General features: G+C 36.6%; 1 protein-coding gene across 3 annotated transcripts in view; it reads left to right on the plus strand.

The window, feature by feature from the left end:
* Window positions 1-13188, plus strand: part of SLC5A8 (solute carrier family 5 member 8) — a 66153-nt gene extending 52965 nt beyond the window's left edge. The window contains exons 12-16 of one of the 3 annotated variants that reach the window (XR_002172901.3): window positions 315-520; window positions 5198-5301; window positions 8420-8478; window positions 8636-8715; window positions 8973-9110. Coding sequence is in view for 2 of the 3 variants with exons in the window: in XM_073788297.1 (XP_073644398.1) it covers window positions 315-520; window positions 5198-5301; window positions 10966-11255 (600 nt within the window). In the remaining variant the exon portion in view is untranslated. Of the gene's footprint in view, window positions 1-314; window positions 521-5197; window positions 5302-8419; window positions 8479-8635; window positions 8716-8972; window positions 10581-10965 lie in introns of those variants that run through there. The other 2 variants (XM_019918550.3, XM_073788297.1) reach the window with 2 other exon arrangements.
* The last annotated feature ends 711 nt before the right edge of the window (window positions 13189-13899 follow it).

Consider the following 13899-nt stretch of genomic DNA (forward strand, 5'->3'; position numbering starts at 1 on the left):
AGTGCTGGCCATGGAAACAGAGTGGAAGGAATGGAATTATGAGACAAAGGAAAAGAAAAATGGGCAGGAATTGGTGATTGGCGAGATAGAGATACGAATTATATGGGGGGGTTCCAGAGACCCCAGGGCTTTGGGCTGAGGGACCAGGGACCCATGCTGCTCTTGGCAAGAGGCAAGGAGCTTACAGGGGAAAAGAGTTTTAGGAGGGGACTGGTAAATTTGGCTTGGACCATGTTGAGCTTAAGCTCCTAACGTTAACTTCCATTTCAAAGCAAACTGTATTATTTTTTTTGAGAAGTACTCCTGTTTTGCAGGGAGCACTTGTGGGTCTGCTGGCTGGATTTACCATTTCTTTGTGGGTCGGAATTGGAGCTCAACTTTATCCTCCACTTCCTGAGAGAACTATGCCATTAAGCCTTGAAACCTACGGCTGTAACAGCACATACAATGGGACAGATTGGATGACAACCACAGAAGTGCCATTTTCTACCAGTGCTTTTCAAGTGTACAACGTTGAAAGGTATTGAACTGAGCTTTATACTGTTGTATTTTTTAAAATGTGTGTGACGGTTAGAGAACCCCAGTTGCTTTTCTTGCCTTCAGTGCTGTGATTTTGCCTAATTCTGAAATGGGGAGAGCCCATGTGGCTTTCTGGCTATGATATTTTGTTCAGAAATAGCAAAAAAACGCCATATTTTCTTAGTTTCAATAGAAACGTCTACCTCACCTACAGATGCAGAGGAGACTTGAATAGTAACAAAAAAAAATTCTTTTATGGGTAAATGCTAATAAATACTGGCTCCAGTTGAATGAAAAAATGCCTCTGTACACTGAAAAACCTTTAAAATGAAAATTAAAATGCTAAAAGACACATTGCATATATAGTTTTTGAAGTATAGCCTTTACCAGCTAAAAGCTACAGTTTATCTAAATATGTTGGGTAATTGCTATTTGTTCAGTTTTAAAGATGCCATATCTTTAGAGCGTTGGCAATAAGTCACAGCGGTGATCTTCCTGCTAGAGTTTTCAGTTATGCAGTACATTTTTGAGCTTCTGGATATTGATATTGTCTGATTTAATGAAATGATGTAGACCTTTTTTTGTATCACTATTTCACCGCACAGTGGATGTGAGGGCAAGACTCCCCTTAGTGGAGATGTATTGATATATATCCACAAAACGCATGGATACATTCAAGGAATACAAAGATGAGGCCACTTCCCCTAAAGTATTGCCCCAGCTCCAGCTTGCCTAGAATGAAACCATTGGGGAATCATTCCATTAGAGACAAGACATGGCATCTCCGTCTTAAAATGGACACACTCCTGAGAGAAAGAATGTGACCATACATATAAACATCATTGGTGATTTATGTCCCAGAGGGAATTCAGCAGTGAGAACACTTGTCAGTGGGAGTTCAAGGCTGGTAAACTCTGCATGGGTAGAGAGAAAAGATAGTTCCAGAGCCTGAGGCATATATGGGGGAAGGTTTGACTAGGTGGGGTGCTGTGGTGAGAGGGGTGCACAGAAATACAGTGAGTAGTCCGGATAAGCATGAATGCACTAATGTTGGGGGGGGTAGTCAGGAAGTCATTAGAGAGTGAAAAAGGGAGCAATTATTAATTAAGTGTAAGTAGGAGGACGTTGAAGTCGTGCTTTTTGTTTTACAATTTTGCTTAGCATTTGTCCTGATTATGTAAATGTCTCTTTCAATTTAAAAGAGTAAGGCAAATTGGTTATTCGGATTTCTGAAACAAATAAATTAGCTGAGGTCAAATAAATTAGCTGAGGTTTACTATGTGCCTGGTACCATAACAATCACTTTTATATGTTAGCTTATTTATAAAGTAACTCAGCTAATAAACAAGAATTTTTGAGCATGAACTATGCACCCGGCACTGGGCTAACCATTTATGTAATATCCATAGACAGTCTTCCCCTCCCATCCACCGTGGTTCCTGCCTTCCAGGCAATTATAATCTAGCTGGAGAGAACATGCCACTATACACAAAACAAGGAACTCAGTACGCATGATAAGTATAATAACTAGCTAATAAACAGTTGAAAGTATTTGTTAAAAGAATGATTATAAACAAAGTTGGAGTGTAGATTAGCACAGACTTCAAGATCTACGAATACTTGAAGAATGCAGAAGTTGGCTAGAGGAGAAGGTCTGGAAAGTTATTCTTGTCACAGAAAGCGACCAGAAGAGAAGTTGAACAAGAGAATAAACAATTAAACAATGTTGTGAACAGTAGTATTCATAGGCTCTCATGGGATCCAGGAGGAGGAAGAGCCTAACTCTTCCTGGGTGGAAGATGCTTCTTAGAGAAGTATTCCATGAACTGGAGTTACTCAGGTGAACAGGATTGGGCAGTGGGAACAAAAGGAAGATGGAGTGTATGTTGCAGAACGAAGGCAACATATGCAGAGGCATGAAGGCCTGAAGCCACATGGCATCTTAGGAAATCATGCATAGTTCAGTATGGCTAGAGTCTAAGGGGAATGAACGCACAGCTAAAGGTGAAGTAAGATACGTTTTGTTTGCCTAGGTATTGGGTTTCAATTACCCAGATTCAGTTTTTATTTAAGTTTCTAGTACTTGATGGGTACATATTGGTAGCTTGTTGTGCTTTTAACTTGCATTTCCCTTATGATTAATGAAGTTCAATACCTTTTTACATGTTTATTGGCCATTCGTGTAACTACTTTTGTGGCTTGTCTGTTGAAATCTTTGGTCCATTTTTAAATGGGTACTCTGTCCTTTTCTTATTTATTTAGGATTTCTTGATATATTCTAAATACAAGATAAGTTTTGAAAATATTTTTCTCCCACTCTCTGGCTTGCCTTTTTGCTCTCTTAGTGATGCTTTTTAGTGGTCAGAATTTCTTAATTTTAATTGAGTTCAACTTATCAGTCTTTTCCTATATGGTTAGTCCTTCGTGAATTCCATTTAAGAAATCTTTGCCTACCCTGAGGTCATAAAGCTATTCCTCTATTTTTTTATTTGAAAGCTTTCTTGTTCACCATTTCCACTTGGGAAATGTAATCCACTTCAGAATTGATTTCAAGTGATCAAGATTCATTTTTTCCCATATGGATATTCTTTTTTTTTGGACTAGAAGAACCGTTTTTTTTGTTGTTTTTTTTCATAACTCACACACACACACTGTATTTTATTTTTACAAGAGATAAATAAACTGACACCAAGCATTGTAAATGGATGGCCACAACAAAAGCAACGATGATTGCAATTACCAAACACGAAACACACTCATACTATGTCATAATACTGACATTCAGTCCAGTAATCCTCCACTGTAACAGCTCCTTCACTTTGCAGTAAAAATTGATTTGTATATTTTTTGCCTCTGAGTCCTTGTGGGATTTTTTTTTTATTCAAACAGAAAGTCACAAAAATTATAATCATCCTCATCAATTCACTCAGTCCCATGTAATTAATTTTTTTATCTTGATCTTTTGTTAGCACTTTTATGAATTCATCAGTCTTCCATTAGAGTTCTGAAAATGCTTATTCATTCAGTTCAGCAGTATAGCCAGTTACCAGAAACCTGTACCTGTCAGAGTCTTTTCCACGAATTCCTTGAAGATGAAACCCTTTTATAGGAACATTTTTGCGAAAGCATCAGAGTACACCCAGAACTGTCTGTAAATGACAAACGACTTAAAAATGACCCATATGGATATTCTGTTAACCAAGCACCATTTATTGAACAGAGCCTCCTTTTACCCCACTTTGCAATGCAGTGGCAACTTTGACATAAACCAAATGTCTATTTTTCTGTGGGTCTGTTTTTCAGTTTTCTATTCGGTTCTATTTTGTTTGTCTTTGGCCCAATATATCACATTATCTTAATTTAACTAGCTCACCTCTATTTTTCCCTTCTTTCTGGGATGTTGGCTTCTCAAGTTCTAACTGCCATGATCTCTCTGAGGTCTTCAAAAACCTGCCTCCTCCCATTTCCCAGTTTTCATATTTTGTTCTTGGCAGGATGGTGGGTCTACTCTATCAAAGCTGAAAGTGGAATCTTAGAGCAATTGTTTTAGAAGCAGATCAGGTCATGTCACTCCTCCACTTAAAATACTGCAATGTGCCCTCCAAGTTGATCCATGTTGCTGCAAATGGAAGTGAAATAGGTCAGACAAAGACAGATACTGTATGATATCACTTATATGTGGAATCTAAAAAACATAACATACTAGTGACTATAACAAAAAAGAAGCAGATTCACAGATATAGAGAACATACTGGTGGTTGCCAGTGGGGAGAGGGAAGGGGGAGAGGGGCAATATAGGGGTAGGGGATTAGGAGGTACAAACTACTAGGTATAAAATAAGCTACAAGGATACATTGTATAACATGGGGAGTATAGCCAATATTTTATAATGAATATAAATGGAGTATAACCTTTAAAACTTATGAATCACTATATTGTACACCTGTAACATATAATATTACACATCAACTCTAATAAAATGTAAATTTAAAAAATAAAAATAAAATAATAAAAATACTGCAATGTGTGCCGCTATCCAGAGAGTAAGGTCCAAACTCATCCAAGTCCTACGAAAAGACCTCTAGCTCATCTTGTACCATTCTATATCTTGTTCGTTATGCTACCGTCTGCTGGTGTTTACCTCTCTGTGGAATGCTTTCTCAAGAACTTTTGTTATTCAGATCTCAGTTCAAATGTCTCTTCTTCACAAAGACTTTCCCTGACCACTCCTTGTAGTGTAGTTCCTTTTTTCTACCCTGTTAATGTCACATTACCTTGTTTCATTTTCCTTATATACTTTCCACCAGTGGGAATTACGACGTTCATTAATTTGTTTACTTGTTCATTACATTTCTCTATTAGAATGTAAACTTTCTGAGGGCAGGAACAACCTTATCCAGCTTTTTTATGGCAGACTTTCCAATAACAAGAACAGTACCTGGGACACAAAGCAGAGTTGAATGAATAAACATGGGCATTTAGTATTCTAGTATGTGGTTAAGATTAAGTCATACTTTTAATTCCTGATCCAGTAAGATAAAATTGGAACAGCAGATGTGGACGTTAAAAACATGATTAAATATTATATTTTGACTTTGCCATGAGGTTTATTGACACATACTGTTAGCTGCTAGTAGCATGCATGAAATCTTACGGTTATGCTTTTGCTCTCTCTTAGGACTCCACTGATGGATAACTGGTATTCTTTATCATATCTATACTTCAGTACTGTTGGAACTTTGGTAACGTTATTTGTGGGAATGCTTATCAGCTTATCAACAGGTAACTAAACATTAGTATTGCTGTATTACCGTTACATTAGTTTTTACTATATCTGTTTTATACGTATTTATGTTATTTTACTATAGTCCTAACAACTAGTTTAATTATTTGTTCCATCTTACTCATGGGAAATTTTACGGCCTGGTCTTGAAAACAGAAGACCCACCTCAATTTGAATCTTTGTTATGCCATTTATTAGCTGAAAGAACTTATAGCTACTACATAGCTACTCTGAGCCTTAGCTATCCTATGTATAAAATGAGGATAATAATTGACCTGCCTATCTCACAGGTCTCTGTAAGATAAAAAATAAAAGGCTTGAAGAAATTGTGTATAGCTACTACAGTGCTAGGGATTTTACACATACCATTACAATAGCTCTGTGCCATGATCGTCTCATTGTCCTGCACTGACGCTTTGTAAAGAAGTATACACATGTAAGGAATAATAATTATGATCTTTATATCTAAACATAGTGTGAAGCCTTTCTCAGATGTTCATAACCTTTAAAAGAATAATTTTTAAAGGAAATCAAACCAATAATATAGCATACACAGCTCTCTGGGATTGCTATAGAACTGTTACCTGGGACTTCATTTTGTCCTCATTCTGTGAATTCTCTTGGTCTCCCTCCAGTGTTGGATTCCCTGCTGCCTGTATCCCATTACTCCTAATTCTTGTTTACACCCTCAACTGAATGGGGCACATCCTATAGCACATTCTTGAGAAAGGGTGGGCAAGAGATCTTGGAAACATTGCATAGCTGAAAAAAAAAAAAGTCTTTAATTCCTCCTTATGCTTGATAATTGCTGATAATTTGAGTAGAGAATCCTAGGTTGAGAGTAACTTTCTTGTTCCTGGAGGCTGTGTTACTTCTCTTCGACTTGCCTTGTTGCTGTTGAGAATACCAGTGCCCTGCTGCCTGCTGCCCGTTCGCATGTGACCCATTTCACAATGACTGCCTTGCCCTAGCCTCTCAGGAGGGTTTCAATCTGAAGACCCGTGTCCTGCAGTTCTAGGGCACTTTCCTATATTATTTCTTTTGTAATTTCCTGCCATTTTCTGTTTTCTCTTTCTGGAAACTCCTGTTAGTCATATGTTTTAAACTTGGACAGTCCTTCTGATTTTCTTATCTTTTCTCTCCTACTTTCCATCTCTGTGTCTCTTAGGTTTACTACATGGGTTATTTTTAAAATGACTTCTCCAGTAATTTTCAAAGGAGTGCTCTGATTCAGTTTTGAGAATACTCTGTAAGGGAAGGAGGGCAGGTAGAGGCTATTGCAGTAGCCCACGTGAGCAATCACGGTGGCTTGGAGCAGGGCCGTAGTGTGGAGTTAGGGAGGAGTGCTGGGCTCCCTCATTTCCTACGTTTCCTCACACATACACATGCAGAGCAACCAGGCAGGGGGAGGCAGCTCCCCTGCCTTCTTTATCCAGTGTGTTATGACTCGTCAGAAATCCTATAATTTGTCCAAGTATGCCTGATGTCTTTGTTTGCTTTATGCTGTAAGTCTACCAGCACGGTGCTACTTTATAGAATTCTACCGTCTCTCATTGTTTTTTGGGACCTGGATAGCACTGTCTTTGAAACTTCTGTGATACTTATATCACAGGATGTGTATTTATAATTAATAAATTATATTAATAATTAGTGGTGATATTAATATAATTGTATCAATGATTATATTAACATTATATAATTATAATTTAGACATTACAATTTATAATTATTGTAAACTTATAATAACGTTTGTAGCTATTTGTTACCTCTCAAACAGTTGTTTAAACTATTCTCTTTCGTTTCAAAAAGGACTACGCTTTTTCTCGTAAGTAAAATTTCCAGCACAGTAGGTTTACTCTCTTATCTGTTGTGATATATTTTAAGACAGATCTTAAACTTTTCTCACCAATAACCCAACTGTTCAGATCTGGAACACACCTAACCAATCTCCTTTTCCTATTTGACCTTTGGTCCTTTTTCAACCCTTTTTTTTTTCCCTTAAAAAAATGGCAGTGTCCGAGTACTCCCTCTGAGTGCTCCTTTTCCCCCCCTTAAATACTTTGATTCTGATAACCTTCTACAGCTTTATCCTTTGCTTTAAAAAGTGAAGGTGAACAGGCATCCAGTGATTAAAAAACACTTCAACTTCATTAATCTCATATATAACTTATTCCTACTTCATACCATCAGTGAGAACCTTGCAAAAAAAGTCTAGAAGCATAAAATCCTGATGCTCCTTGGGAAATATATTTAAAGATCTACTGTAGGATACTAGGAATATGTAGGAATTCAGGCCAAACAGACTTGGTTGGCATTTCAGCTTCACCTAATCACAGATGGTGCACCATGAATGTGTCTCTTCACTGGTAAAGTGGGGTAAACATTTTCCTACCTGGACTATGAGCTATGAGTGCAGTGATTATTTTATTCATCTCTGTCTCTCCAGCACCTGGTAGAGTCTCTAGAACATGGTAGGCACTCAACGATATTGAATGAATTAATTTAAGGTTGAACCCATCTCCTGAACAACAGAGGTTCCCTTAATGAAAAATCTAGTATTTAAACTAAAATGGTGTTTCTCAAACTTTAGAGGGTAGAAGAATCACCTTGGAAATTTGGTAAAAATCAGGACTCAGTGGCTCCACCCACAGAGGTTCTAGTTGGGTCAGTCCAGGTTGCAATCCAGGAATCTGCATGTTCGGTACGTCTCCTAGGTGATTTGGATAGAGGTAGTTGGAGAACAACTCTTTGAGATACACAGTTTTAAAACCTCCTCTCTGATTCACAAATAAAATACCGAGCCAAAGAATAATTTTTGTAGAGCAAAACTTTAGGGAAGAGAATTTGGATCAAACACCTATCATCATACTGGTTTTCATTTAAATAATTTATCCAACAATTCATAATTTCCTGCATTTCTTCACACATTCATAGCCACTAAACTGGGGAAGGGCAACTCCATCAAGCAGAGGTTTGATATTTTATTGGTAGATCATGAAGGATGCATTTAAACCAGTTTTCCTACCAGTATTGGGCCAGATGACTCTTCCCTAGTTGATACCAGATGAGACCGTTGGCTTGCATTTAACAACCACCTTATTTATCTTTAAACACTAGACTCATATGTATCACTGACAGGCTTGCAGAATCTGAGACTGACTGAGGGAAGAGAAATGGTAGGCTAAGTCTCCAGCACTATTTAAAAGACTCTTTCTCTTTGTGTTTTATAAGTGCATAGAAGTGAATGTGCCCAAGTTAAATGTGTGTATGATGGTCCGTCGCTGGGTAGTTACAGATATCTTTTTAACAATGTAAATAACGTATGTTTTTCAGGAGGAAGAAAACAAAACATAGACCCCAGATTCCTACTAACCAAAGAGGACTTTTTATCCAATTTTGACATTTTTAAGAAAGTGAGTTGGCTTTCTTTTTCCTTAAATTAGTAAGACTGTGCTTTTATCACCAGGACAGAATACTGGTTACTCCTCAGACTTTCTTTTGGACAAGGAAGGTATTTGCCTTCCTTTTTTAAATGATTTATTTCTGTTGTTTATCTCTGCCTCAATAGACTATGAAGCTGATTTAGAGAAAGAAAAGTAGTAATAACAATTATTTAGAGTTGAAAAAACAGTTTCTTTTTTCTAATCACCATGTTAACATTTTCTTTTAGAAGAAGCAAGTTTTAGACTATAAATCTCATCCAATAGAAGATGATGGAACTGATAATCCTGGCTTCAACCATATTGAATTGAACTGCACAGATCAAAGTGGCAAGATCAATGGGACTCGTTTGTGAAGCAGCTGTGATGCTAAATTATCTTAAACAGTGTCCCAGTTTTATATGTTTTTTAAGATAATTGGATCAGGTTTAGATTTTTTTTTGTCCTATCATGAGTGTTTTGGGGGAACTTTGGGGGGGGATACATTTTTGTTAAAGCAAATTTTGACTTTTACTTTCTATACTCATTAATTGATGCTACTCTGAATGTAAGAGTTTCAGCATCAGTATTTTCCTCTATCTCTACTATTATATCAGTGAAGCTGTAGTTGTGCAAGTTGTGAAAGTTTTGAAAGTTGTGACTACATATGTGCTGAAAAGCTAATACACACATATACACACATACTCGATGGTCAAAAGCATATTCTTAAATTAGGGCATCATTAAAAATATTTCCCTGCATTTGGTGCTAGCATATATTTTGGAGTTTGCCGAAATCATAATTAATATTGAAAAGGACCTTTCTCCCTCCTACCGCGTACTCTGTTCTTAGGGAGCGATGAAGTGACAGGTCTGTGCTGTCTCGATCTTTGCTTCTCATCAACCCCTGTCAGCCCAGGGCACGTTTAATCTTGGAATTGATTCTGGCTCGGAAGGGTGGTAATCAAGAAGCATCCTGTTTGGGACAGAACATGGGCCCAACGGTCAAGGTCTTTTTGGTGCTATGCATCTCTTGTGCCTTTTTGCTTGTTAACTAGAGTTCCTGGCCATTGGCTGTTCATATTGCCTTTCTTAGACTCTGGTTCTTATCTGGATTCCTGGTTTCTCAGCCACTAACTTTGGTTTTGTTGCACATATTACCTTTGCCTTCCTGATTTCCTGTTCACTCTATTGCCTTGGGCTTGTGTTGTCTTGAGACACCCAATGTGAATCATGCTACCCCAGATCCTGGTTCACTGCGTCTTGGCCTATAAATATAGACTCCCATGAGCCTTATACTGACCAAAGTACTTGCAGCTAGGTACTTACAGATTTGGTGATCCACGAACATTTACACAATTAAAAATGGGTAAGCTCTGTGGAATTAGATGATTCCATTGGATGCTATGAAGCTGAATGTCAACTAATTTGCAATGATTTAAATTTAAATGTACATTTGCTTAGACATATTGAATTTCAAGGTATCCACCTGGTTGATGAGCTAAATTACATAGGCAAATACTGCTATTTTTGTTTAGTGTTCCAGAATTACTGGATATATGCTATGTTCCATGCTTTAAATTTTTAAGTAGTAATCTCAAAGTTTATTTTATTTTCCTACATTTCTAGCTAAGACTTTGGTTACAGGCTTTCATCAATAACTTATTTTTTTTCTACAGTTCACACATTAGATACTGTTTAGAAGGGTTTTTTTTAAGCATCACACTGTTTTAAAATAATAATGTGTGAAATATTTAGGTACATTAAAATATTTTATGATTAAATAATTTTTGCTTATTGTCTGATATTTAGGTGAGCATGCTGTACAGAGGTTGGCAATTAAAAACATTAAGAAATGTTTTTAATGTTAATGTTTTATTCATGTTATTAAGAAACATTAATAAAAAATAAATAGCATTAATCTAAAGCAAAGAGATTTATACATTTAAATTAATGATATATTCACATATTTTCTATGTGTATAGTTGTTATTTTTTAATCAACATATTTGTAAGCATCCATCAAACTTTGTAACTCTTCCTATGATTTTTTAATGAGTAGGAATATATAATCTTATTTGTTTTATATGAGTGTGATTTGAACAATTGTTATTTATTTAGTAATTCTAATGCACATGTGTGTACTTTCCTTCAATTTTGGAAATCAAAATCAGGTTATTTAAATAATCTTTTCTCTTTTCTGACTGCCAAGCAGTTATGGAATATATTCTTTTTTTTTTTTGCAGTACGCAGGCCTCTCACTGTTGTGGCCTCTCCCGTTGTGGAGCACAGGCTCCGGACGCGCAGGCTCAGTGGCCATGGCTCACGGGCCCAGCTGCTCCGCGGCATGTGGGATCTTCCCGGACCGGGGCACGAACCCGTGTCCCCGGCATCGGCAGGCGGACTCTCAACCACTGCGCCACCAGGGAAGCCCTATATTCTTAATGAGAGATATAACACTTCCATTCTTGTCCACTTGCTTTTAGGAAAATCTGTCTTTGTGACATTAGGAATTGTCGCTATTTTACTTTTATAACACATGAGAGTACCAGATTTCTATCTTAAGAAATCAAAGTAATGTTACTATTAATTATTAAAAATTATTTATCTTATCTAAATCTTTGGGTTAAACCAAATAAAGGTAAAATGTTAATGTAAATTTAAAAATCTAATGCTCTTAATTATTTTGAATCACAACAATTCTAATGGGAGGGAAAAGTCACATAAGTTACCTATTTCTTTTGCCACTAATAAGTTGTATGACCTTGAATTTATCCTTAATCTCTTCTAATGATGGAACTTAACACTAAACACGTACCTACCTCACAAAAATAATGTGACCATCAAAGATCAGATAGTGCTTTATTAATTCAAATAGTGTTACTTAAAATTTCAATTGAAATTGATTGGGAGTCAAAATTTGAGACAAAGTTTATTTGCTAGTTTTGAAAGAAGATAAGCCATTAATAATTTGCAGTGTAATGATATGGAAATAGTTCCTTACTCTAAAAAAATATATGCCATAGAAATACTAAAATATAGTTAGGAATCAGCAGGATTATTCTAACAGAGAGAATGTAAACTCTAAAGAAAGCTACAGACCAATCATATTCACTCCATAGAGAAAAGAAAATTTTATATGTAGGATATAAAACAGTATACATGTATATTCATCTATTTAGTTGCTTATGCAATCATTTTCTCTCTAGACCAGTGGTTCTCAATGGGGCAATTTTGCATCTCAGGGGACATGTAGAAATATCTGGATACATTTATGGTTGTTACATCTGGTGAGGAGGTGCTACTGGCATCTAGTGGATAGAATTCAGAGGTGCTGCTAAATGTCTTATGGTGGACAGGGCAGCCCTTCTCCTCCACAACAACAACAAAAAATGATCCTGCCTCAGCTATCAATAGTGTGGAGTTCAAGAAATCCTGCCCTAGAGGCCAAGGTTGAAATCTTGATTTTCCTGAAGTCACACACCTTGGTTGTGTTCTTTTAAGGAAATTGCCTTGACTCATCTACAGGTGAGGATTAAAGTATTGCTAGCATATGGAATGTTACGATGCAGAATAATGACCATATATTTTCACAACATTTTGAAAATATTAAGGACTATAGAATTGTGAATAACTATGAAAACAACTCTTAAGAGAGTTTCATTTCTTGGGCTTCCCTGGTGGCACAGTGTTTAAGAATCCGCCAGCCAATGCGGGGGACACGGGTTTAAGCCCTGGTCCTGGAAGATCCCACATGCCATGGAGCCACTAAGCCAGTGTGCCACAACTACTGAGCCTGTGCTCTAGAGCCCGCAAACCACAACTACTGAGACCACGTGCCACAACTACTGAAGCCCACGTGTCTAGAGCCCGTGTTCCGCAACAAGAGAAGCCACCTCAATGAGAAGCCTGCACGCCACAATGAAGAGTAGCCCCTGCTCGCGGCAACTAGAGAAAGACCGCACACAGCAATGAAGACCCAATGCACCTAAAAACAAACAGATAAATAGATAAATAAATTTATTTTAAAAAAGAGAGTTTCATTTCTTAACATGATTTCCAATATTAACACACATTAGGATGAAGTATTAAATATGTGAGTATGAAGGTTTCATAATTCTATTTATGATAATTCCAGAAAATATAGTTTATTGTTAACAACTGAGTGTCTGTCCATGATGTAGATACGTGGGACAGGGATGGAGCTGAGATGGGGGAGGTAACTCTCTGTGTTGATTCTTATAGGAAATTCTGAGTTTTATCCAATAACGATTGTTGATATGGAGTCAACTAAGTGAATGACCCTTTAGTTACTGAAATTCACTGTATAATTTAATCACTGTAAAATTCACTTTTACATTTAAGTTGTATGCCCATTGTTTGTGAAAAAACTTGAGATTGAACATTATAATGTAAAACATGGTTGCATTTCTGACTTTTCAACTTGCTGATTAAACTCTACAAGTGCCTTTGCAGCTGTCTATTCTTGGGGGATAAATATCAAATAGAATATAATTAACTTTATCAGCTTTTACAGAAAGTTATTTCCACTCTATTTACCACACAAAGCACTCTTCCTATGTACTATGTATGGATTTTAAAAGTGTAAGCAAATAAACATGTAGAACATATCACTGAAGGATATTTTATATTTTAAGCAATTAAGACTGTATCTGAAAATACAATAGAAAATAACATATTTAATACTAGAAATTTCTTAGCTGTTATCTCTTTGCATATTCCCCCTCTCCCATTTTCTCTATTCTGTATTTCCTTACCTCCTATTAGATGAATGTTGTAGCTTTTTATCTCATCCCCCATGTCTCCTGATCTGGTTCATAATTGTTATATTTTTATATTTATCACAATCTTAGAACATTTTAATCACCCCCAAAGAAACCCCATATCCATTAGCAGTCAGTCGCCATTTCGCCCAACCCCATTAGCCCTAAGTGACCATTAATCTACTTTTTATCTCCACAGATTTTTCTATTCTGGAAATTTCATATAAATGAAATCACATGAAAATCAAAAGACCCCAGTATGTCTTTTGTGACCACAGCGGTCTTTTGTGACTGGCTTCTTTCACATAGCGTAATGTTTTCAAGGTTAATTCATGTAGCATACATCAGTACTTCATTCATTTTGATGGCCTAATAATATTCCATTGTATAGCTATA

The sequence above is a fragment of the Tursiops truncatus genome, chromosome 11 (genome assembly GCF_011762595.2).
Source record: "Tursiops truncatus isolate mTurTru1 chromosome 11, mTurTru1.mat.Y, whole genome shotgun sequence".
Lineage (NCBI taxonomy): Eukaryota > Metazoa > Chordata > Mammalia > Artiodactyla > Delphinidae > Tursiops > Tursiops truncatus.